Source organism: Coffea arabica, chromosome 6e (genome assembly GCF_036785885.1).
Source record: "Coffea arabica cultivar ET-39 chromosome 6e, Coffea Arabica ET-39 HiFi, whole genome shotgun sequence".
Taxonomy (NCBI): Eukaryota; Viridiplantae; Streptophyta; class Magnoliopsida; order Gentianales; family Rubiaceae; genus Coffea; species Coffea arabica.
In genome coordinates this window covers 58,816,015-58,843,286 of record NC_092321.1, presented here as the reverse complement: position 1 = coordinate 58,843,286, position 27,272 = coordinate 58,816,015, and the positions used below count along the sequence as shown (strand labels likewise).

The 27,272-nt window shown below is 33.5% G+C and overlaps 2 protein-coding genes across 4 annotated transcripts; both read right to left on the bottom strand.

Annotated features, from left to right (window-relative positions):
• Window positions 1-13,139: 13,139 nt before the first annotated feature.
• Window positions 13,140-22,223, bottom strand: LOC113696204 (ethanolamine-phosphate cytidylyltransferase). 3 transcript variants are annotated; one of them, XM_027215591.2, is made up of 10 exons: window positions 21,738-21,931; window positions 20,884-21,319; window positions 18,451-18,686; window positions 17,992-18,170; window positions 16,922-16,993; window positions 15,728-15,795; window positions 15,394-15,514; window positions 14,579-14,644; window positions 14,372-14,494; window positions 13,140-13,631 (listed from the first exon to the last, which is right to left on the bottom strand). In XM_027215591.2, exons 2-10 carry the CDS (start codon window positions 21,234-21,236, stop codon window positions 13,560-13,562), a joined length of 1,290 nt encoding a protein of 429 aa, XP_027071392.2. In that variant the 5' UTR covers window positions 21,237-21,319; window positions 21,738-21,931; the 3' UTR covers window positions 13,140-13,559. The 3 variants fall into 3 exon arrangements, with proteins under 3 accessions (XP_027071392.2, XP_027071391.2, XP_027071393.2); XM_027215590.2 differs by lacking the exon at window positions 21,738-21,931 and adding an exon at window positions 22,100-22,223 and having other exon boundaries at window positions 13,409-13,631; XM_027215592.2 differs by lacking the exons at window positions 16,922-16,993; window positions 21,738-21,931 and adding an exon at window positions 22,100-22,223 and having other exon boundaries at window positions 13,409-13,631.
• Window positions 22,224-26,048: 3,825 nt separating this feature from the next.
• LOC113696868 (uncharacterized) lies at window positions 26,049-26,615 on the bottom strand. The gene has a single exon (XM_027216254.1). The coding sequence runs from the start codon at window positions 26,613-26,615 to the stop codon at window positions 26,049-26,051; it is 567 nt and encodes a 188-aa protein (XP_027072055.1).
• Window positions 26,616-27,272: the final 657 nt, after the last annotated feature.

The following is a 27,272-nucleotide window of genomic DNA, read 5'->3' as shown; positions in this document are numbered from 1 at the left end:
GAGGATTTGTTTAGTTGTCTTTCGTTGAAGAAAAGAAACAAGGTGAACAAAAAAAAAGGAAAGCAAAAAGAAGAAAAGAAAAAATGAAGATAGTTTTCTCAAAAGAGAAATATTCTAGGTGTCAAAATGAAAGGGAGTCACTTGACATTCATTGGGGTTGCTACAATAATTTCACTTCCTCCTTATATAGTAGGTGTGTGTGTGTATATATAAGTATGTATGTATGTGTATGTATGTATGTATTAGTATTCTTGTGTGTGTATATATGTTGGTGATCTTATGTATGTATATACATGTATATGTATATTTATATACTTTAGGGTTAAAATATTTTGCCACTTAAAATTTGTTGTACTATTTATGCCCTTAAACCAGACAACTATATTTTGCATAATGTTGAATTGTCGGCTGAGTTGTCTGATACCAGACGGGATGAGGGGTTAGCCCCTTAAACTAGGAAAATAAAGAAAGTAAAGGAAATACAGAGCAAAATAGTTAGGAAGTGGGTTGCAATCGGACTGTCACTAGTTAAATTGTTAGTTTAGGCGGTAGAACCAACCATATATAAACAGAATATATAAACAAAATATAAAAACAAGTTAGTAAGTTAGATCAGACGATATAACCGGCCATGAATCATTAATATAAATAGAATAAGTAAACAAGAATAAGAAAATGAATATGAATATGAAGTGGCTCAGCCGACCGTTCAACAGAATAAGATTGAATATGAAACTTGTAAGAAGACTTACAAAGTTTGAGAAGCTTGCTTGATTCTTGATCAAAGCTTACTTCCTTGTTTGAATTCTAAAAACTAAAAACTAGTTTGTCTTCTAGAGAGAAGGAGGAGAGAATTCTTCAACTTAGAGAGAGAAATTGAAGTGTAGAGAAGTTGTGTGTTTTTGTGTTGGAATTGAGGGGTATTTATAGCAAATTTTTTTTGTGTTACTACACTACCCGTTACAGTGATTTTTACTGTTTGCTACCGTGTACAGTACCGCTACAATGCACAATTTACCTTTTTGTTGCTGTGTTTGCATAGTAATTTTTCGGACTGCTACAGTGACTTTCGATGATACAATGAGAATATTTTTTAATTTTCTTGTTCCGGTTGAGCTAGTTTGAATATCCTTAGAAGCATCTGTTTAGGTATTTAGCAAATGGTTGCTGATAATTCTTATTTTGTTTTCTGAATCATTTCATCATATTCATGTGTTTGTATTCCCTATTCCTTAAGCCAATGTCTGTTGAGGATTAACATCTAAATTTTCCTTCGTTTCATGAAACTTTGATCTTTCAGGTTTCGAACTGTATAGTTTATTGATTTTGTGGCAATGTTGTCATGCTTATATCTGACGTATAGAGGGATTCGATCACCAGTTTCTATGTTGTAGAATACAACATTGAAGTATCTGATTTTGTCTTCCCTGCATTCCTGTTTGTAAGAATAGTAGTCTTTCGAAATATGCAGGATTGTATTATCAGAAATTTTGGTTGGGATCCAGTTGGTGATTTTTCTGGATGCTGAGCTTGCCATCTTCCTGCAAAACAGAATTTGTTAGTTTTAATGGTTTGGAGAGAGGTAGAAAGGCATTAGGATTAAGAAGTTGAGGTATTATACCCTCATTTGTGGTTAGGTAAGGAACTAATTGATATTCCTAATATAACATTGTTAGTTAATTTTTTGGCTAGAAAAAATGTGTCTGGGATGGATAAGGAGGAGAGTTGAATTTGAACGTCTGACAGTTTGAAACTGACTTTAAGTTTAGAGCCACTGGCCCCCCTAAGTCCTTCCTTGATTTTTTCAAAGAATTGGGATAGAACAAGGTTTTCAAGGATACAGCTTTGGTCTGTCCCAGTATCAAATAAGGTTTCAGTTTCAATTACATAATTATTGCTAATTAGTAATCGAACTTGGACCAAGTGGTCTTTATCTTTCTTGATTTTCTTAGATAATTGGTTTAAGAACTCAGTGTCATTCTGAGTATTTAAATTGGTAGGTTCTTCGGCTGGTACTAGGTTTTAAAGAATAAAACTGTCAAATTCTTGCTTAACTTTGATTACTCTGATATCTTCTTCGAGAAGATCAATTTCTGTTTGGAGATTTGAAGGGTTAATGGCTTAGTAGGTTTAGAAGAAAACCTATCAATAATGTTTGTGAGATTATAGGTTTTGAGGAGTCTTGGATTTTTGGTTAACAGGTTTAAAGAGGTTGAGGTTTGGTTCAGGGATTCTTTGAACTTGTTTAAGTAGAGTTGTCTTTTTTCTGTTTTTGGAATATCTTCAATGATATCGAGGAGAAGGTTTTGGTCTTTGGTCAACACATTGACTGTAGGACCTTCTTTTTCATCTTCATCATTGGTGGCTTGGGAAGAAGATGTTGAAATGTCATCATCTAACTAATTGACATAACCTTGTTCTCATTCAGAATCATCAGTATCTGATTCGATTAGAAGATTTGATATTTGGGCTTTGATCTGGTCTTCTAGACCTAAGGTACTGATTTTTTGGTTGAATTTGCAATTTTGGGCTATATGTCCAAATTTATGACATTGTGGCAAATAATTGAAGGTAGGGCTGGTCCTGTGACTTGAGGTGGTTGTTTATTGGACTGATATCTTTTTTGTAAAGGAAGGTTTTTCAAGGTGTTTAGTGGGTTTGTATCGTTTATGAGATTTTTTGCAATAGTTAAGTAGTCCAAATTGTTCATAGAAGGATTCAAGATCTTTTCTTCTTTGGGCTCGATCTTTTACAAGTTGTCAGAGCATCTTGTCTTGTCGCCATACTTTGAGTACAACCGGTTGAATCTGACTGGTTAACTGTCCATAAGTTATTGTTTTTCATGACACAGTTTCGTTGTATTGAGTTCTGAATTCTTCTCGAACTAGGTCTGATAGTGATTTGGAAAGGCCATCAAGAAATTTTTCTTTCCAATAGACTTTATTGCCATCTGATCTTGCATATATTCTGGTTAAGAATGTGTCTTTATACTATCTGAAGTCTGAGAGACTTTTGCATTTGAAGTTGTTTAATAGCTCTGATGATTTTTCTCTGAATATTCCTAGGTCACCGACGAATGTCTTTGTGATAGTGAATATTAGTGTTGCTACTGCATTTGAGATGGTGTCTCCATCTTGAAAAATTGGTTCATCATTGATATCGATTTTGACTGCATTGAGAATGCTATCATTGTCTTCTACAGTGAGGTGTTCATCCCACCAACCTTTGAGTTACCTGGTGAACCCTGTTATAGAATATGGGCAGGTAATTAGCCAGTACAACCATGTGATGTTTGATAGGCTGCTGCCACCATTGTCATTTGTTGTAAGATTATAAGAATATTGTATTCGAAAACTCCATCTATACTTCATTGATAGATGTTGTTTGCATTATATGAATTTTGCATAATGTTGGGTTTTTCTTTAAGAAGGATATCTGGATAGGTAAGTCGGGAGTAGTATAACTTTTGGGAATTTTTTCAATTAAAAATTTGGTTTTGTGAAAAAGAGACTTAGGTGGCGTTTGGTTCGCATGTTGGAATCGGATTCGGATTCGGATTCGAAATCATTCATCCTGGATTTGGAATGGAATCAATCATTACAATACATTTGTTTGGTTCAGTGCCAGGAATGTATATCATTACTATAGTTGATGTTTGGTTCATTGGCTCTTTGTAAATGGGATATAAGAAATTTTTACTAATTAAATATATTAGTATAAATGTATTGGTAAATTTAGTATAACTAATTAATAATTTCTATTAGTAAACATGTATAATTATTAGTATAATTGATAATATCAATTATATTACATAGATTAATAGAAATTATATAATAAATATAACTAATAATATCATTATTATAAGTTTGTAACTAATTAAATTAAATATTATATATAATTAAATATAATTATACAAATGTTATAATATAAATATATAATTATAATTATATAATATATATAAATATTAATTATACTAATCTTTTATATAAATATGATGTATATTACATATTAAATATAGTTATTATTATACATTATTATATATAAAATAATAATTATAATTATAATTATATAATTTATTAATATTATATACATGTATATATTATAATTATATGCACATGTAATATACATTTATAAATATACATATATTATTATGTAATATTAATAAATTTATAATATATATTATATAATTATAATTATATTGAAATAAATAATTATAATATAGATTTATATAATATAATAATATCATTATTATAAGTTTGTGACTAATTAAATTAAATATAATTATACAAATGTTATAATATAAATATATAATTATAATTATATAATGTATAAATATTAATTTTACTAATTTTTTATATAAATATAATGTATGTTACATATTAAATATAGTTATAATTATATATTATTATATTTAAAAAAATAAAAATAAAAATAATTATATAATTTATTAATATTATATACATGTATATATTATAATTATATGCACATATAATATACATTATATATATACATATATATTATAAATATATTATAATATAATATTAATAAATTTATAATATATATTATATAAATATATATTATAATTATACTAAATAATTATAATATATATTTATATAATATACTAATATTATAATAAAATATTATAATTATAATTTATTATATATATGTATATATTACAATATAAATATATAATATATATAAATATTAATTATACTAATATTATATAATTATAAGATTTGGGAATCAGACTTGGGTTTTGGACAAAATCCACCGACTTACTAAGGAATGGAGGAATGCTAAATTTTTAGACATCATTCCAAAATTTCAATTCCGATAGTAGTGAACCAAACATGAATCATGGGATTTATTCCATAACTTCATTCCGAAACCCTTTTACCAAACGCCCCCTTAATGTAATTTGTTTAAAGTCAAAAAGACTCTTGGAATTCTTCTTTAGTTATTGTGCAGGCTAATTGGCTAATACTTGTGGATCCTTGGTTGTTTGATCCTTGTTTGGATATTGGGGTAGAAAAGGATTGTTTTATTTTGGCTATTCTTTTTTCTAGTTGGGTCAAAGGTTTGATTTGGAGGTCTTTCTGAAACTTGGCTGGTATTTTGTGAGGTTTGAAAAGTGGATTTGATGAAGAAGTGTTTATGGAAGGAGTTTTGGGAATAGGTCGGGTCAAAATATACTCTCCGAGTGTTTGTAAATACTTGTTGGTGTAGTTATTCTGTTCATAGATTCCCTGGATATTCTTGAGTTTGACTGTTCCTTCATCCTGAGCAGTTTTGAGTTTTAATGGTTTGGCATTTATTTTTGTCGATTTGTATGAAAAAGTGATTGATTTTGGTGGTAAAAGTTTTGCTTGAATTTCTTCTGCAGCTGTCAGCCACTTTTTTACCACATTTGCTGTTTGGGAGAAGGGATAATCAATTCCGTTTCTCTGAGAATATACTTCAAAGCAATCGAAAAATTAGATGTGTTGTCTTGTTCTTATCAAGAATTCATAGAATTCTTCTTATATTTTTTGTCGATGTTGTCCCTTGTATTTGTCAAAAAATCATGTCCTTCTAGCATAGTTGAATTTTGCATAAAACTCTGTCATGAGATTTTGTTTGTCAATTTGATATTCTATAGTAAGTACCCTCAACTCATCAAGTTGAGGACAACTATCCGTTATGAAAGAATATATAGGAGATTTAGGAAGTCCTTCCTGATCTGCATCATTTGAGAATCCATCTTGAATTTCTGAAGGAATAGACCTATTGGTTGCATACCTTACTTGTGAAATTTTGGAAGAGAGATCTAGATCTTGGAGTCGAGTTGAGATAGAAGAAGTTAGTGATCTTTTTGAACTGATCTTCTTCCTGTTGTTGAGTGTCTAGGCATATCTATACTGGTTTTTGATGAAGATGATGCCCTAAAAACATTACAAAAGGAAGAAACAATCATATTTCAAACAGATCTAGCTATATCTCGGATTATAGTCACAAAATCTATCACATGGAACTAGATCACACTCCTCGAAAGTCGGATACTTCTTGAAGTAGCACCAGCAGAACCAATACAAAATACGATAGTCTCAAGCATCCAACAGTTTGCCTCCGGAGCTGTCCAAATCAAATTTGATAGATCAATGATGATCTGAAAGGATTGAGTAGCAGGATCTTCAGGGATTAAAAATGAATTTTTATTCCTTTCAATTTCCTGAATCTAGTTTATTGTCGAGTTTTCATCAATTGTTTGGAATTGGTTTGAAGTTGCTTCATCAGGTATCTAATTTGAAGTTGATTCACTAGGGATCTAATATGAGGTTGATTCATCAGAAATCCAATTTGAAGTTGATTCATCAGGAATCCAATTTGATGTTTGGCCTTCATTGGCTTGATTCCAATTTGATGATGTTTGGCCTCCATTAGTTTGATTGTTGGATATTTCTTCGAGAAAGGTTTGTACCCAATTAGAATATCCGTCGAAGAAACAATTTTGTGTTTCTGATGGACTGCTTTCTTCTACTGTCATGTTTCTGCAAAAAAGAATTAGTTAGTTTAAAAGATATTATTCTTTACAGATGATTTGGAAAGGGATTAATTGATTGAGAAAGGATGTTCCTAGTATGATATTGTTGGTCAGATACTTGGTTAAAAAGAAGGTATCTGAGAATGGGTTTGATATATTTGAAAGTTTAATTCTGATATCAAGTTAGGAATTGTTGGCTCTTCTAAACCTCTTTTCAGTAGAGTTTTCAGGAAATTGGGTTCGAATGAGGTTTTCAAAAATATAACTTTGGTCCGCTCCTGTATCAAATAGGGCTTTAGTTTCGATTACATAATTGTCATTAATTAGTAATCGTATTGGGACCGAATAATCCTAAAGTAATTGAGAATTATTATTTAGGTTTGCAAGGTTGGTTCCTTTTTGAAGATTTTGGAAGGTCGTTGGTTGAATAGGAAATTTGTCAGGAATTTCTAAGAAATTATGGGGTTTTGATTACAAGGAATTGGTTTGGGAATTTTGAAGCTGTCTTTTTCTGGAATATTAAAGAGGGGACTTTGATCTTTGGTTAAAGGAATTCAAAGTGATTGGAGCTTGGTTTAGGGATTCTTTGACAAAAAAATCTTTAATGATGTCTTGGAAAAGGTTTTGGTCTGTGGTTAACATATTGACCGCCGGACCTTCTCTTTTATCTTCATCACTGGTGGTTTGGATGATTAGATATCCATATCTTCTGACTGAATAGATTTTTCTGGTCTAATCAAAAACTAGCCTGGTTAGTTTTAAGAAGATGAAAAACAAGTATGACTATAATCTATAAAAACTTTCTTTATTTTATTGCTAATCTGATATATTAGGAATATCTTTTATCCACCAATTAATTCCTTAACTAACCACAGATGAGGGCATAATATATTAATTCTTTGATCCTAATGCCTTCCTACCTTTCTCCAAACTATTAAAACTAACAAATTCTATTTTGCAGGAAGATGACAAGTTCAGTATCCAGAAAAATCAGCAACTGAATTCCAACCAAACTTGCTGATGATTACAATCCTGCATATTTTGAAAGACTACTATTCTTACAAACAGAAATGTAGGGAAGACAGAATCAGATACTTCAATGTTGTATTCTACAACACAGAAACTGGTGATCGAATCTCTCCACACCTCAGATATAAGCATGACAACATTGCCGCAAAATCAATATACTACTCCTTAGTTACCTATCCAGATGTTCTTCTTAAAGAAAAACTCAATATTATGCAAAATTCATATAATGCAAACAACATTTATGAATGGAACATAGATGGAGATTTCGAATACAATATTCTTACAATCCTTCAACAAATGACAATGGTGGCAAAAACCTATCGAATAACACATGGTTTTACTGACCAATTATTTGCTCATATTCTAATAACAAGATTCACCGGGTAATTCAAAGGTTGGTGGGATGAACACTTCACTACAGAAGACAAGGACAGCATTCTCAATGCAGTCAAAATCGATATCAATGGTGAACCAATTCCTCAAGATGAAAACACCATCTCAAATGCAGTAGCAACACTAATATTCACTATCGCAAAGACATTCGTCGGTGACCCAAAAATATTCAGAGCTATTAAACAACCTCAAATGCAAAAATCTCTTAGACTTCAGAAAGTACAAAGACACATTCTTAACCAAAATATATACAAGATCAGACAGCAACAAAGCCTATTGAAAAGAAAATTTTCTTAATGGCCTTCCCAAATCACTACAAGACCTAGTTGGAGAAGAACTCAGGACTCAATACAACGAGACTGTATCATGGAAAACAATAACTTATGGACAGTTAATCAGCCAGATTCAATAAGTTGCATTCAAAGTATGACGACAAGACAAGATGCTCAGACAACTTGCAAAGGATTGAGCCCAGAGAAGAAAAGATCTTGGATTCTTCTATGAACAATTTAGGCTATCTAACTATTGCAAAAAATCTCATAAATGACCTAAACCCACTAAACATCTTGAAAAACCTTCTTTTTCCAAAAAGGGATATCAGTCCAATAAACAACCACCTCCCATACAACCACCTCAAATCACAGGACCAGCCCTACCTCCAATCATTTGCTACAAATGTCATAAATCTGGATATATAGCCCGATATTGCAAATTCAACTAAAAAATCAATATCTTAGGTCTAGAAGACCAGATCAAAGCCCAAATATCAAATCTTCTGATCGAATCAATACTGATGATTCTGAACGAGAAGAAGATTATGTTAATCAGTTAGATGATGAGATTTCAACATTTTCTTCCTAAACCACCAGTGATGAAGATGAAAAAGAAGGTCCTACAGTCAATGTGTTGACCAAAGACCAAAATCTTCTTCTCGACATCATTGAACATATTCCAGAAACAGAAAAAAGACAACTCTACTTGAACAAGTTCAAAGAATCCTTGAACCAAATCTCAACCCCTTTCAACCCCGTTAACTAAAGACTCAAAACTCCTCAAAATCTATAATCTCACAGACATTCTTGATAGGTTTCCTTCTAAACCTACTAAGCCATTAACCCTTCAAAATCTCCAAAAAGAAATTGATCTTCTGAAAGAAGATATCAGAGCAATCAAAGCTAAGCAAGAACTTGACAGCCTTGTTCTTCAAAACCTAGTACCAGCTGAAGAACCTACCAATTCAAACACTCAGGATGTCACTAAGTTCTTAAACTAATTATCTAAGAAAACCAAGAAAGATAAAGACCACTTGGTCCAAATTCGATTACTAATTAGAAATAATTATGTAATCGAAACTGAAGTCTTATTTGATACTGGAGCAGACCAAAGGTCTATTCTTGGAAACCTTGTTCCACCCAATTCTTTGAAAAAATCAAGGAAGGGTTTAGGGGAGTCAATGGCTCTAAATTTGAAGTCAGTTTCAAACTGTCAGATGTTCAAATCCAATTCTCCTCCTTATCCATCCCAGACACCTTTTTTCTAGCCAAAAAAATTAACTAACAATGTTATATTAGGAATATCTTTTATTCGCCAATTAATTCCTTAACTAACCACAGATGAGGGCATAATATCTCAATTCCTTGATCCTAATGCCCTCCTACCTTTCTCCAAACTATTAAAACTAACAACTTCTATTTTGCAGGAAGATGACAAGCTCAGTATCCAGAAAAATCAGCAACTGGATCCCAACCAAACTTGCTGATGATACAATCTTGCACATTTCGAAAAACTACTATTCTTACAAACAGGAATGCAGAGAAGACATAATCAGATACTTTGATGTTGTATTGTACAACACAGAAACTGGTGATCGAATCCCTCCACACCTTAGATATAAGCATGACAACTTTGCGGCAAAACCAACAAACTATACAATCCGAATCCTGAAAGATCAAAGCTTCATGAAACGAAGAAAAATTCAGAGGTTAATCCTTAACAAACATTGGCTTAAGGAATGGAGAATACAAACACTTCAATATGACGAAATGATTCAGGAAACAAAACAAAAATTATCAGCAACCATTTGCTAAATACACAAACAGATACTTCTAAGGACATTCAAACTAACTCAACCAGAACAACAAAATAAAAACTATAGCACCGAAAGTCACTATAGCTGTCCGGCAAGTTACCCTGCAAACACGACAGCAAAAAGACAAACTGTACATTGTAGCGGTACTGTACATTATAACAAACAGTAAAAATCACTGTAACGAGTAATGTAACAACACAAAAAAATTTGCTATAAGTACCCCTCAATCCTAACACAAAAACACACAACTTCTCTACACTTCAACTTCTCTTTCTAAATTAAAGAATTCTCTCCTCTTTCTCTCTAGAATACAAACTAGTTTTTAGTTTTTAGATTTTAAATTAGGAGCAAGCTTTAATCAAGATCAAGCATGCTTCTCAAACTTTGTAAGTCCTCTTACAAACTTTTATATTCAATCTAATTCTCTTAAATGGTCAGTTAAACCGCCTGATATTCATATTCATTTACTTGTTTTATTTATTCCGTTTATACTAACAATTCATGGCTGGTTATACCGCCTGATCTAACTTACTAACTTGTTTTTATATTTTGTTTATATATGATTGATTCTACCACTTAAACTAACAATTTAACTAGTGACAGTCCGACTACAACACACTTCCTAACTCTATACATACATACATGTATATATATGTATGTATGTACGTATATATGTATATGTATATGTACACACACTTTTCCTTCTATAATGCATAATACATGCACAATTTTGCGTGGTGAGAATGATGGCTATTTGTAGCTATAAAATTTAATACAAAAAGTTAAAAGAGAAACACCATTGTATTATGAGAATACTCTCCATTTACTCTAATAACCTGAAATAAAGAATTTAAGTAAATAGAAATATTAAGGCAATGTTTTGAAACTCGAACCATTAATTGAACTGGTGAGATGTTCGGATTGTGGTTCAATCAATCGGATTGGTTCACCCTAATTTAATGAATTCTTTTAAAAATAAATTATATAAATATACGTGCACAAAATAAGGCATTTTAATGGACCAATTTAAGATTTTATCTGATAAAAAGTTTAATATTTTCAAAGAACTTGGATTTTCACAAATAAATTTTTAAATTATAAGTTTAAACAAATAAAATTTACCTCAATTGTATCTACTAAAAAATAATCTTAAATCCTACCCAAAAACACCATATTATTCTAAAATTAAACAAAATTCATGTCTATGAGAATTGGAAATTGTGAGTTTAAACTTTAAACCATGTCTTTAGGAATTAAACATTGCAAATTTGTTAAATAAAAAAAAATAAAGAAACTTGAAGCCTGGAGGAAGTCAAGAAACTTGATAAGAGGCAAAATGTGAGAAAAAAGTGAACGGATTTTGCACCTAGTGGTTAGTTTTTAGAGTTAAGAAGAACCTATTCTTTTTTTTTTTTCAGTTTAATAGATAAAAACAAAAAAATCGCCGGCCTAACGGTTTCATTTCAATTCGAGTGATTTGCATGGTTCACACAATCGTCACTGGTTCTTAAGTCTAATCAATCCAAAGTAAGAACCGAACTATAGCCATGGTCTGTTCGCAATCCGACCGATCAAACCTGGGTTTAAAAACAATGCCTTAAGGGGATTTCAGATTTTTCTCACCCTTTAATGAAGTGGCAACTTTGTAACATCCATGTTACATACTTTGATATGTTGACATGTGTACTCTTTAAATTATTACAATTATTCTTCTAATTAAATTGAATACTTAAGAAGGATCCATGTCAATGCATGAGGATGTGTAACATGGTGTTACACATTAGCGTGTTACAGAAGAGCCATAGCAAACTTGGACTTGGGAGGAGGTTAAGATGTAGGCTTCTGATGATGGAAAAAGCAAAAACATATGTCTCACACAAAAGTTAAATTAGACTCAAAACACTGCAATCTCGCTCCTTCGTAAATCCAATTTTGACTCGCATGAAATTGTACCTATCAAACCCGATTGCGGGGGGCTGTTAGTGGAATTTCACCAAGATCTTTGGCTAAAAAAGCAGCAGCAGCAGTTAGGTCTTCTTGTTTTTTATTCTTGCCCCTCTTTTTTAGAACCCCTTCTTAGGGCATCCATAGTGGTTTACATTCTTTGGAGTGTAATCCACATGCCACGTCAGCATTTTACTTTATCTTCTTTTATTATACTCCCACTCTCAATGAATTACACTCTACAAGGTATAATAGCATAGGTTCATAATTAAATCAAATATTTATTTTAATAATGCACAACTCATATCCCATAAATGAATAAAATATTTCTTTTACCTTTTGGATTTTTTATTTTCTAAAAAATAATATTGTTAATTTCTAAGTTTGAACAATATATCTTTTTTTATCTCTCAAAAATAATAATATATTGTTATTTTTTGAAAAATAATTATGTAATTATTTAACAAATATGTGATATCTCAAATGCGAAGATATCATAATAATCCATACTTAATTATATGAACGTTGCTAACTTTAACTTGCTGGTAAAAATTTTGTCTGTTGCAGCTTCAAAAAAATTTGTTCGTTGCTGACACTGGACCACTATTACACGCATCATCAGAATGATACGTATAATGGGCTCGTATACCTCCCATGACACTCCGTTGCAGATGATCTTATGGATGATTGAAATATACAAAGGCGAAATTGATCTCTTTAGAATAGTGAGATGCGTGTAATGGACCCGTATACCTCCCATGATATTCCGCTGCAGATGCTTTTATGGATGATTGAAAATTTGAAATATACAAAGGCAAGATTGATCTCTTTAGTACAGTGGGAGATAGCCTCCATCTGTACAAATTTCAAGAAAGAGTGCCAGTTGAACGTGTTTTCCTATTTGCAAAGGGTCAATGCCCTATTATGCTCGTACAATGCGAAGGACCATTAGGCATTGGATTGAGCTTCTCCTAGGCTTTCCTGATAGCCCTATTCTCTATGGAAGCCTAGGTGTATGAAACGGACCTTACTCAGGATTCAGCTCTCATCTGTAGCCAAATAGTCTGATTCAGTTGCATAATTCCAGTATCATTGATGATTAATGCTTTTTCTCACCGGAAGGAAAAAAAATAGCAATGAAAGAAAAGGATGAATGCAAGGAAAAACATCACAACTCCATCCTGCAAAAATTTTGATTATATGCTCCACCGCTGGGAACTAATTTAACATTCAGGTACAGTCAAGTAGCAATGGAAATAAATATTGCTACTTTAATGATATGCCTTCGTAAGAAATACAACTAATTGGGATACTTCATTTCTCAAATTATACATAACTCACGTAGCAATGTATCCAAGGTTAGTAGTTGATGGCTGACGAACTGCGCCCTAATCTAAGAGTTGTTAAATACAGGAACAGGAATGGTATACTGCTTTTCTAACTAATTTTCTTTTCTATGTCTTGTTCTTTTCCCTCTTCTACATACCCTTCAAGAGCAAATGGCCTGAGTTCTATCGTGAATGGCATCAGTGTCACTCCTGTCGTGGAGCTGTCAAAGGAAGCTATCTACATGATCAAGCTACTTCAGTCTCCCGAAACATATTTCTTTTCTTCATAGTATTTCTTCTCGCTTGCTTCTTTCTTTGCATTCCGTTTCTGAAAAGGGAAATGGCATGAAGCTCGTGAGTCAGAGAAAAAACCATAAATAGAAGATCACAACAATAACTGGCTCATGAGATACAATGTCAATCTCCAAAAAGTCTCTAAAGACAGCAAGGGACAAATTTATTATTCAATTTCCCTCCTAATTGGCTCTGTGAGCAGCAACTAATAAATGGCGAAGCCTTCAATGACAGGAGGAAAGGAACAAAGTCTTTAATGACGAGATCCAACAGCCAAGAAATGACTCTTCGGTATGGCCTGTTGACAGCAATAGCCAGATTGTTAAGAAGTTACATGTACCAAAAGAACTTGTCATTAGTTCTTTGACCAGCTGCAACCAGAGAGGAAAGCGGAAGAATTGCCTCCATAAGTTCCGTTACCCTATTCTCCTCATAATCCAAACTCTCTCTCTCTCTCAAACATACACAAAGACGTGTGCATGCTTGCCAACACCCTATTCTCTTTGCAACTGAAAGTCTCTCTCTCTCATGCGCATGCACACAGGAATAGATTTTTGGGGAAAGTAAAAGATCTTCCATGGACCAATTTTCCTTCTTTCTCTTCATTCTTTTGCTTTTTCTTTCTTCATTTTTACTCCGCTTCTTAATTAAAAGGTGAAACAGAATCCAGTATTACCTTAGGAAAAGATGCAAAATCTAATGATTCAGCATATGTCATGAAATAACTTGGAAAGAATCTTAAAGTCATGCATGTGAAGAAGCAAAAGTAAGTACCACATAAATTTCATGATTGGCAATTATCCTTTGGGCTACTGAACTTGTAGTGATAGTTTTTGGGCTCTCAAGCACCCGAAAGATTCCCATGCTTTTGGGAACTGCATATGGATCAGATTTTCCCTGCACGAGGAAAATATTCTCCTAAGATATCATTATCAAACAGAAGTTGGCAAATACCACATTGCACATACTGAATGTACTCACATTCAATGCAGAGCTGCTCTCAGCAACTGTCCCGTGCACAACAAAAGATATGTTGAAAGTCTTGATCTAATCACGTAAACAAGATAGTTAATAGCTAATAAACTCATCAATAACAATGCCGTGAAGGTAAGTATCCAACAGAAAGTAAACAAGATTAGCAAGCCTTGACAAAATAGATTGGGGTAATAAATAAGCTAAGATGAATAAGAGCAGGTTGGAATAACAATGGAGCTAAAATTAACGAGATAGTAAGCACTGACTCAGAGACCAACTAGTCTCCAAATATCCTTCATATTAGTTCTGTTGATAAATAGTATCTATTTCTTGCAAAATGAAAACTGAAATAGGATACAAACACTTGACAATCTTTGTGTTGCAGCATATTTTGAAAATCACTTGGAAATTGGACATTAGAATTTCAACTAAGCCAATGCTCCTCTAATCTTAAGAAAAGAATAGCACACATCAACTGCACATAACATTTGAAAAGCAAAAGAGCGGGAAGGAGTAGCAAAAAGGGATGTTCAGCATTCTAACATGTAAATATTCATCTAAACAAATCATTATTGACTCTTGACGGATAAAGAACTGTGATTTCTTGCATGCTTGAATTATTCGTGGTTTGTTCACATCTTTAATGTTGACAATCACCACAATAAACTAAATCATGCTCAGACTTTTAAATCAGATCAATAGAGATGGGTTCTCATCTTTTCTGTTGTTTGATAAGAGTGTCACTTTTAAAACACGTAATGGCTACAGATGTCTGATGGTTTAGCTACAGAGTCCTCTAGAAAATGTAAAGCAAAACATACCATGTCATTTGTTACTTCCCATGGCGCACCAATGATGACCTCATCCACATAGCGGCAAGACAGCACACTAAGACTACGCTCATGCAGATTCATAAGTGGAAAATGACTTCCTCGAAGTTCACTGCAGGATACAATGGTAGATCTCCAATATCAAAGTATTGTTTTTCATTAAATAAAATTTCGGAAAGTAGAGTATTCTAATTACATATTGTCCTCATTAGAAGAAAGGGGTATGATAATGGTCAAGATGCCATCAAAACCCCCCTTTATCATTCATTCTGAACCAATATCTGTTTTTATGGATAGCAAAGCAATTTATGATGATTAAACTTACCTAACAGTCTGGTCCGAGTAAATACCAACTAAAAGGAACTCTCCAAGTTGCCTGGCAGTCTTGAGAATCTGTACATGCAGAAAGAGAAGCTCAAACTTTAGAATTCATTGAGTAGGAAATATGATACAGGACAAATCCTGACAGATAGAAATAGTCTCTTTTTCTTTTTTTTTTTTTTGGTTGGCACAATAGTTTCTGTTCTTACCTACTCCTACTCTATCCTAAGGGGGAGGGGTGGGCCCAAATGGGCCAAGGAAGAACCCGGAGGGAACTGAACAACCACCGGACCAAACGGGTGCCTTTGCACCTGCTGATGGAACTTCCAGAAAATCCTGGAGATGAATGCAAGTCAAGGGATTCGATCCCTTGACCTGCACCCAAGCAGAGCCTCAAGGCTCTCCCTGTCCCTGGTGGCCAACTACTCTAAAGGTAGTTGGACAGATATAAATAGTCAAGAAATGAGAAATACAAGTCTATCTAGTTGGGCACCCTACCTAACATGTGAATCATAAAATCTAATCTGGTGAATAAATTACTGACACAAATTGTCCATTACAGTTTCAGTTGCTCTGCTCACTTAGTAAATTAGAGAACCACATTGTAGCATAGTCTATTAAACCTGAAGCTTCATATCTTGCAGGATTGCGAATCTAACAATACTGAAGGATGATAACATTCAAGTCATCTTAGCCAAACATTAACCAATCTGTTTTTTCCCGGCAGCATAGTCCAAAATATTAATCAACAGCTTCATGGTTTCATCAACAGTTGTCCTAGCAGCTAAAACTGAACCACAGAGGACACATACAAATACATTCTCTACAACAGTACCCAATGAGATTTTAGTGATTTTAATCTTACTTTTGAAAGCAATATGACCCTGGCTTGAATGATAAACGAAATAGAGATTACTCTGCTGAAAAAGATCTCAAATTAGTGCAAATGATGAGAATAATTCCTTCATGGAGCATCCTGACTAAGTTGATCAAATAAAATGGAAGGCTGCTGAATAACTCCCAAAATAGCACTTCTCAGTTGCAGCAGCCAAAATGGAAAAGGGACTACTGGTATGCTACCAGAGAAGTTTTACAAGACAGGAGTAAAATCCAGAATCAAAAAATACATGCAGACAGATACTTGCAAATAAAATTATGCAAGTAAAAGATGCAGGCTCCTTTTGGACTAGGGATTTACCTCGACATGGCCAGCATGAAAAAGATCAAAGGCTCCATCAATGTATACCACACGGTCATTAGGTCCAGGTCCCTAAAATTAAATATTATAAAAAGAATGTACTAAGTTACTGAAGTACAGAGACCACTATAAACAGATTGCAGACAGAACAGAGAGAAGCCTGAATTCCTATAATCAATGGATGTGACATGTTCAAGCTATATTGCCCAAAAGAAAAGACACTGTTCCTTGCCATAATGGTTCAGCTCCTATTAGTATCCATAGTACAAGTCAAATCCTAGATGATGATGTATAAGAAGGCAGGCCCCCTCTTCATCAAAATAAATGATCTTTTCGCAGATACAACACATTGAAAAATGAATTTAAAAATTAACCAAATTTGCCTGACTTAGAGGCAACTAAAAGAGCCGCATAAGAAAATATATAACCTACAGAAAAGTGGGCTAGTCCAACCAATCTTACTATCTGCTGATTTCACAGTCACACTGGAGAACATGAAGGAATATCTGCAGTTCACCCATCTAAAGAAATTTTAGTCATTAACTTCATATTAGTTTGCAATTATTCTCATATCTGCAGGAAAGATACTAGCGTCATACTATCTAGAATACAGCTAGAAGTGATGAGTTAAATAACAGCTCCCTTACATTTGTTTTAAAGGAGACCATAGAGAGCTCATGTAGTGGTGAACTATCATGAACTTAATTTACTTAACACAAAAAAGTTGTTGCCTTTGTAAGTTCAAATGGTTTTCTAACATACTGGGTTTATATTGTCTTTCTAGCTATGGGTACTTATAAATTACCCCATCACTGAAGAAAGCTATTGTCCTTCATTTGATTTAAGCTTTCATCCTCAGTGGTTTGACCACACCATTCTTTCTGTGGTCATAGCTTGATAAACCTTACCATGTTTTTATCTTTGCATTGTTTCTTGAGCTATTTCAATTTGGTAATAAATATGTATTTAAGAAAGTAAACAAGTCAAAGATAACTCTGTGAACTGTAAAGAGAAACACTACTATGCATCAGTGAAGTGTGATAACAATTGAGGCACAAGAATGGCTGTACCTTGCCGTTCGAAAATTGAACTATTCTTCTGGAGGTAGGAAGAAATTGGGATACATAGCCAACCTTGGCCTGACCTGCTTGGACGGGGATTTCTTTTGCATTATTTGATTTTTCAGTGTCAGATAATATGAAGCCATCTTCAAGAACTTTAACAGCCTTAGCAGATGCAAGTATCCTCCCTATAGTTGGACAGATATCAGAGTTACGAAATATTTAGTTGGGGTAACTCATAAATGGTACAGTTAAAATATTGACTTTTTTATTTGAAAAAGCAAATAAATATTTGAAACTGTTGCACTTATTTGGGCAAAGCAATCAAGGGTGCAGTTAATATTGACCAAGAAAAACAAAACAAAATGCATATAGGACAATTTAGCCAAACCTTATGAATGACTAATCAATTTCAGGAAATAGTTGGCCATGACATTGATAGACACAGAAGGTATAGAAGAACAGTACCTACAATATCCGTGCTGGAGACTCCTTCAGTGCGTTTGATTTGCTTGTAGCGACCTACTTTCTTAGCCAGAGCATAAGCATCAGTTCCATCTGGAAGCAAGCAAGGATCATCACCGTGAATGATGTAGTCAATTTTATGTTTGTTGAATAACTGGTTCATAAACTCTTCAGTGATTGCATAAGGAGCCTTGACAATAACTTCATCCACCCACTTCAAACCACTTACAAGGGCTAGCCTGGAAATGACTTCAAATTAGCTAGCTCACCACAAATTCAACAATCATCTGCATAATAATACTATGGAGTGATAAGTAGTCCAGGAAAATATAAAACATAACTGACATTAATTTCCAGGGTCTGTGATGTAAATTCCAAAAATCATCTAGTGCTATACAAATACATCACTTTAAGTCCTCTTATATAGAACAAGTCTTTATTTTTGTTAATTCTCCCAACTCCCCTCCAACTAAACAGAACACTCAGTTATTGATCCTTGCACATATCTTACCCACAGCAAAATAAAATTGTTCTTCGCCCGGCTTCTAGTTTGTTGCAAACCACAAGTTATGCGATACAGCAAATTGTTTACAAATATTGCCTGATCTCTATTGTTAGTTCCCCCATTTTGCTCAGTCAAGAAGAATTTGAAAATAAATCTTTCCAGGACATCATTGACAGCTAAAACATGTTAAATCCTCATCAGTATCCATCATGAGAAACTTAAGAAGGTATTCAACCATTTCTGGCAGTGCAAAAGGTTGCTTACCAACTTTTAATCTACAATCGAATAATTATGTAATTGTGAACAACTAAAATAAGAGACATAATAATCTGAAGTACAGCATGTCCACTTATGTGTATGTTACGCAAGTTACTGAGTCTAAAAATTCTATTTTGGGTGTTCTGGAGTTAGTTTACACGTTTGAATACCTTTGTGAGTCGAGAATTTGATAAGCCAATCTTCAATTTGAATACCTTTTGTGTATGTTACGCAAGTTAGTGAGTCTAAAAATTCTATTTTGGGTGTTCTGGAGTTAGTTTACACGTTTGAATACCTTTGTGAGTCGAGAATTTGATAAGCCAATCTTCAATTTATTGTTATTATCCAAACTTCTTTACTGAAATCTAAAAAGGAGAAGGCATGAATGAAGTGAAGAAATAGCTGGATCCAGCAAGATTCCCTGAGGACTTGGTAAGCAAATGAAATAGCTAGGCCATTCAAAGGAGCCGCCCCTTTCTAAGGCACACTATTAACTTAAAGGTAGATAGATAATCAATAGCTAAGAATCCTAATGCATTATTCTCCTGTAGTAATGGTAACCTCCAGAAGTGTCCTAGGTCAGATCAGACAGTTTAGCTCTGGAAAAAGCTTAGAAATGAATTTGTCACTACCTATTTTCTTTCTGTCTTAATATTTCTCGTCACTTTTCCCTTCTCTTTCTTCCCCCTCTGTTATACTTTCTCGCGTACGAAAATTATAAACTGAAGCAAATGAAAAGAAGAGGACGCAGGTATAGGAGAGATGTCAAGATCGTATATTTTTCTCTGAAACCTATACTTCACAATTTCAAGGTAGATAGATAATCAATAGCTAAGAATCCTAATGCATTATTCTCCTGTAGTAATGGTAACCTCCAGAAGTGTCCTAGGTCAGATCAGACAGTTTAGCTCTGGAAAAAGCTTAGAAATGAATTTGTCACTACCTATTTTCTTTCTGTCTTAATATTTCTCGTCACTTTTCCCTTCTCTTTCTTCCCCCTCTGTTATACTTTCTCGCGTACGAAAATTATAAACTGAAGCAAATGAAAAGAAGAGGACGCAGGTATAGGAGAGATGTCAAGATCGTATATTTTTCTCTGAAACCTATACTTCACAATTTCAAAATTTCCAAGTTGCTTATCTTGCATAATGGCTTAAAGAACTCAAAATGGTCGTATACTTTCTCGCGTACGAAAATTATAAACTGAAGCAAATGAAAAGAAGAGGACGCGGGTATAGGAGAGATGTCAAGATCGTATATTTTTCTCTGAAACCTATACCTCACAATTTCAAAATTTCCAAGTTGCTTATCTTGCATAATGGCTTAAAGAACTCAAAATGGTCTGTTTTGGATGCATCTACCTTGAACGTTACTATGTTAGTTCCAATCTTCAACATCTCAATTGGTATCAAAAGCATCCAGGTTGATAATCAACCAACGTACTACGCCAACTCCGCAAATAAATATATTTGCGTGACATAAAATACACTATTTTAATCAACAAAGTGGAGTATGATACATACACCAAAAAAAGTGTGGAAAGCTAACAGACAACATGTCTGCAAAGAGGTTTTAGTTTTAGAAAATTGTCGAAGCATTTGAAAGATAAATGGTAAATAATAAAATTTTCACAAACAGATATGCAACAAGAAGAACAATATACGCACTCATACCTCTCCTCCATTGACAAGACAGGAGGACCCTTATTGGCTACAATCTCCTCATCACTCACAACTCCAACAACCAGTTCATCTCCCAAAGCCTTCGCTTGCCTCAACGCATTTGCATGGCCATAATGCATGAGATCAAAGCAACCATCCATATAAACACGAACTGGTTTCTTTCCGCGTGTCTTCTTATGAAAGATCCCAAAACCAGGCAACAAATATGGCAAAGTAGGAACACTAATCCCACCAAAATAGCTTGTAGATAACCCAAGCAAAGCAGCAGTTAACATTATCCCACCAAACAAATGGGGATAATAATACATCCCCTCCCACATCCAATTATTACTTTCGTAATCCATTATAACCTCCTCACCCTTTATTTCAGGAGTTCCTTGAAGGTCTATTTATTTGTATTTATACACTACAAGAGAAGACACAAACCCTGCAATCAAAACCAAAAATAACAGGACACAAATTAATCAAATCCCGAATTATCCATAAAGCAAATACAATTAGATCGAAATCGCAAAAGGGCTCGCTAATATTCGCTAAACAGGCTTGGATCAGACATGGGTATCATAAATTACGAGAAAAAAATATTTTGAGGCGAAAATAGACAGGAATATATCTAAAAAAAAAAACACACAAAACTTATGTGACTTTTTTACAGAAAAAAGTCATAAATCATGAACCAAAAAACCCAATAATTCAGAAACAAAAATTTAAAGATGTATAATCTTGAACTTTCATAAAGATCAAGATTTGAGCCAACCAACCCAAATTTCAACATAAATTAGCAAATGCAAATCTAAATACAAACTATGCAACAAATGCATACTTGAACATCCACTTTAATTCACCTTTTATCTTCAAATCCAGCTGGAAAACCTGCAAGTGACTTCCAAAAACACAACTTTTTCGACTTGTATCCTTAAAATTTCGAAAATTACAAACAGAAATGATGCAGAACGAGTAAGCAATGATCAACACGAGATTCACACGGAAAATGGGGAAAAGGGTTATCCCTAAACGCGTGTTTTGAAAGAGATATTTATATGACCAAGAGAAAAGAGAAGAAAGAATGGAGGTCTTTTCACGTAAACACAGAACATTTAAAGAATTTTCAAGAAAAGGACACGCAACCACACACAAAAGATGTGATGTCACACCGCCTTGAAATTCACGAAGCAAAATGGGAATTTTGTCAGATCGAAATCTTTACCTTTCTCCAACCAGGTGTTTGTGCCTTCTCCCTCTCTCTCTCTCGCTCTGTTCTGAGAGGAAGGAGATGTGTGAATCAGGGAGTTGGGACCCCTTTGAACGACAATCTTTGGTGGTAATTTAACAAATGCCCTTCAACTTTTTCATTTTTATTGTTTCCTATTTCATTGAGTACTTTAAACTTTTTTAGATCTCCTTTATGACCCTGATTTTATGTTTTCCTTTTTATAACTTTTTCTTGTTTATGGTATTTTGGAAATAGAGAGGGGGTTGTGAGAATGAAACCTTTTATTTCTTGTGTTAATTGTTTTAAAAGTAATGGAAGATTAGTGATTATAGCTTAAATTTGTCTTGGATTGTAAGTTTTTTTTTTTGTTTTGGATTGGATTACAAATGTTTAAAATTACATAAATAGGGATAATTTTATTTTGGCCCTCTAAAATGATTAAAAATATTGGTTTGGTCCCTTAAACTGAATGTAATCCCCCAAGGTAGCAAGATATTTTAATATGGTCCCTCCAATCCAAAGTAATCCAAAGTAGTATAAAATTTGAATTTGAATCTCCAAATTGAGAATACTATTCCAATTTCATCCTCCAAGCATTTACATGACTGACTAATCATAGAACAATCAAGCAACAAAAAAGTTAAAATCATGTTAGGTTATGCATTTATTCTGCTAATAGCGCTTTTCTTCTCTCATAAATTTATTATTGAACTAGAATGTGTAGTTTTTTTTTCTTTTGTACGACCTCCATAGCATTTGCTATTGAAATCACAAGTCACTTCAAAAGCTCTAGTACACATATCACTAAAGAAATTAAGGTGAGAAAGTTTTGTGTAAAATAATTAAAATTACTTTTTTTTATTTCCTCTTGTTGCAGTTAAATCCTTCAAAAGCTAGCCAATTGTTAATTCCTTTAACAATGTAACCTTCGAAGACCAACTTTAGAAAGTTTGTTGCTAGTTTGGACGACCAAAATAAGACACTTTCAGTTTAAGAGATCATATTGAGACAGTTCCCGCTTTGGAGGACCAAATAAAAAAATTTTCAGTTGGAGGACCACTTGAAATCTTGAATCACTTTCAAGGAGGTCGAACGAAGCATTAGTCAATTCATAAACTTGGTCAATTCAAAAACTTGTTGAGGAGAACGAAGTCGTGCGTCCATGTGGACGTTTATGTTGTTAATGAGAAGCTATGGTACTTCTATTTTGATCCTCCAAAGCCTTTTCTCGTTAATTTGAAACAAGGCTTGACGTTAACATTCAACTATCTTAATATTGTTGACCTGTATACTCTTGTACGTGTTAATTTTGTCATTTTTGACTTGATCGCGTCATTTCAAATTTTAAATAACTTTGATCTTTGACGTTTTGAACATTGTGAGTTTAGATAGAAGTTTATTTGAAATATTATTTGAAATAATTATTATTATATTTTTTACGATATAATATATATGAGACCAAAAAAAAGTAATTTAAAAAATATGAAAAAATATATTTGTAATGCAAGCAAATAATTTTTGTTCAAGTAATGCCTATCCAAACCCACCTAGAAGATATAGTGAGACTCCAGTTCATAATCTTTAAATTTTTTTGGGTGTCAACCTTGATTGTTTTGCCAATAGATAAGAACTCACTAGATCAACAAATGTCTGATTGTAGTAAATTTTTATAATTAGCGCAAATCTTGATTTGACAATATTTATTTATGATCGCACAGTAGTTTGATTTTTTTTTAATATTTCTCTACAATTTATCATTTGAAATTTCTTCTGGACTTTCATGTATATTTTAGTACTAGTGATGGCTATCTAGTGCCATTATTCTTAAAAGTCAAAGTTGCAAAGCGTTTTTTTTATAAAATATAAGTCAATATTATTAATCATCTCGCTGGAAATTGGCCAGCACAATTTGCTTGACAAAGTAATCTGCACTAATGGCAAAAAATACATTGAACATGTCATAGATACATTTGATCTAAAAAATCATAAGATTTAACAGAGATACAAAATATAAAAGATTACACCGTGAATCATCAATCATCAAATCTGACATATTGAACGAACCACTCCATAGATATCTGTGCATATCTATTCCCTTAGATCTGCTATCCAACTTGTTCAAGTTCAAAACTGATATTGAGATCTGATGAGAAGACCAAAAAAATTTTAGATTTAACATATAGATCTGAAGAAATTCTTAGATCTGAAAAAATAAATAACAAAAAAAACTAAACAAAACTCTTATCAGGATAGCTTAAGAGAGAAGAAAAACTCTCACCTGGATGGTTTGAGAGAGACTTTACTAAATCAAAGTAAGAAACGAAGGAATAGGACAAAGGAAGAGGAAGAAAGACCTGACTTAAACGCCAATATCTCCCTCCTATAGAGGAAGAAGAGTAGAGAGAAGGTTGAGGGTATAGAGAGGGAAGAGAGAAAGTTTTAAGTTGCAAAGCTAGATAACGTTAAAATAACAAATGATAATGAAAGTTAACGGATTACTCGTTTGTCTATCCTATGTGGTCAAGGAAACCAACAAAAGAATAGTGTGGTAAAATTTACATGTTGCACACAATGATGTACAATAGGGATACATACAATTTAACCATCAGTTGCGAAGGTTTTACATCTTTAATAGATTATAATCAGTTTACATGTTGGACAAAATGGTTTATAATGGTGAAACATACGATTAAAAATTTGTTAATTATAAAGGTTTTACGGTATTAGAACATGTAAAATTACTCCAACATATTGTGATTAAGGGAATCTTTCATCATTGTAAACCATTTACAGCAATATGCTTTTGTTTGTTTCCATATGTTTTTTTAAATTTTTTTTTTAAATTTTGTTCTAAAAACTACCCCTTCTTCGCCACATCTAGCCAGCTCGTCCAATTCCCACTAGATTTGAGTTTTGGAACCAATTAGACACAATTCCAAAATTTTAATAGATATGATAGAATTGAAAGGAGGAGTATCAAACTGCCATTCACGAAAGGTTTAGGTACCATTGGTGCCTTTTACTCGAAAATATTTGGATTGATATTTTCTATAAAAAAAATTTATATTTTTCGTGAACACATTTGTGAATTATTTTTTTTATTTCACATATATCAAATAGCTATAATATATTTTTTTTAATAAAAATTTTTAAAAATAGCAATCCAAACGGATCAAAAGAAAGTTTATAGTGACAAAGATTTTATGTTTTTGACAGGCTAGTCTTGAGCTATTGAAACATTGAGTAGCACACTAACAAGGAGCAATGCAACGTGTAAAATGGAAGTGTTAAATCAAAATAACGATAATGACCTAAGGAATAGTTGATTGTTTAAATCGACACAAATGGGAAGTGAAAAGCAAGTTTCTTCACCTTTTTTTTTTGTTGAAACATTAGCTTTGTATTTCATTTTCAATTCTTTACAGTAACTGAACAAAGGTCCAATCAAAAGGACAGCAATCCTACATATGTCATTGATGTGTTAGCATCTAAAAATGGGATTAATCCACTCTTCATCTACCCAAATGTTAAGAGCATGCATGCTCAGTTTAATGCTATCAACTTTTCCCAAATTCACAAAAGAGAAAGAGCACTGATGAAACAAATTACAAATAGACTTGATATCCTCAATAAGAGTAGCTACTCGCCAGTTGCTATATCTTGACTCCTTTATACCTTCCACCAGTCTTTTATTGTCCAGCTCTACTTTGATTCTCCTTCATCCTTGGTTGGCAGCTTTAAGTAGAGCTAGTCTCACTGCTTCTGCTTGGTCTTGCACTGGGTTCCCCGACATTCTTTCTCTGAGTGCCCAGGTTCCTTGTAATTGCCCCACATTATCAGTTGCAGTGATTCCTATTCCCACTATTGACTGATTTTGATCTTGCTGAGTATGAATCTTGAGTAGCATTCTCATTTCTCCTTCGTTCTGGTGTTGATCAATCCACTATTGCACTTCTGTTTCCTGAGTGATCTTCCTTGGTTCCATTCCTTTGTTAGCCTCCTCAAACTCCCTCCATTCTTTTTGAGCCTTCTCAATTGCTTTGTGAGGCTCTCTTTCCTTTTGGTTGAATTCTCTTTCATTTCTAGCTTTCCAAATCTGCCAGAGGATGTTAATGGTTACATTCACCTGAACTGCCTCCCCTCTACTTTCCTGAGCTTCCAGAATTGCTGACCACCATTTCATGAAGCATCCAGTCAAATGCTCCAGTCCTTCCCACTGAACAGGCGCCATTTTCCATATTTCCTTTGCTTTCTTACATTGGAACATCATATGTTCTATTGTTTCTTCCCTTTCTCCACAACCTGCACACATTGGGTTTCCTTGCTTTGTTCGATTGAAGATCAGTTCCCTTACTGGGAGTGCACCATGTAAGGATTTCCACATGAAAACCTTCAGCTTTTGATTGACATTCTGCTTCCATAGTACTTTCCAGGATTTGCTTATGGTTTCTTCGTAGCTAGTTCTTGCCTCGTTCCTTGTCATAGAGTCCCTCTGGTTCTTTTCCTTCATCCACACCTTATAGCCTGACTAGACTGTGTATTGGCCATGCTGTGAATGTGTCCAGTAGAAGCTATCTTCTCTTCCTGTTACACTGATTGATATTCTCAGTATTCTCTCTGCATCTTGTGAGCAAAAAGTTTTAAGAATCAGCACTCTATTCCATCTGTGATTGTTTATCAACTCAGAGACCATCCTTAACTGACATCCCTGTGGCTTGGCTACTGATGGTTTCCTATTTGGACTATCTGGTATCCAGCTATCTTCCCAAAGCCTCGTGCTCTTCCCATTACCAATCTTCCTTGTAGTTTCCTTTTATACTTCCTTCCTCACTGCCGAGATGCTTTGCCACATCCTTCTTCACTCATTATTTGATTTTCGTATTGCAAAAGACGAACACAGAAATTTCACACAATAATTAACTAAACAAGTTTGTGATCTTATTTCAGTTGACATGAACGGTATATGATTTGTAATATGTTTTGGTGGTAGAAAGAATTTTAGGAGAGCAAAGTACAATATCAAATAAAGTAAACTAGTATATAAGATAGGAATTATTCTTTTCTGCATTGACACGTACCGTGTTATACACTTTAATGATTGGATATATGTCCTCCCTCAACTACCACAATAAAGATTTCTAGTTAAGTTTAATTCTTGAGTGAATCT

Bases quoted from the DNA above. Each gene is read 5' to 3' on its own strand.
- LOC113696204 (XM_027215590.2), bottom strand. From the start codon at position 21,236: ATGGATTACGAAAGTAATAATTGGATGTGGGAGGGGATGTATTATTAT. The intron at 18,171-18,450 runs GTACTGTTCTTC...GTCCAACTATAG, and splicing joins CTCCAGCACGGATATTGTAG to GGAGGATACTTGCATCTGCT. The intron at 14,645-15,393 runs GTATGTTTTGCT...TTACGTGATTAG, and splicing joins GGGAAGTAACAAATGACATG to ATCAAGACTTTCAACATATC.
- LOC113696868 (XM_027216254.1), bottom strand. From the start codon at position 26,615: ATGAAGGAAAAGAACCAGAGGGACTCTATGACAAGGAACGAGGCAAGA.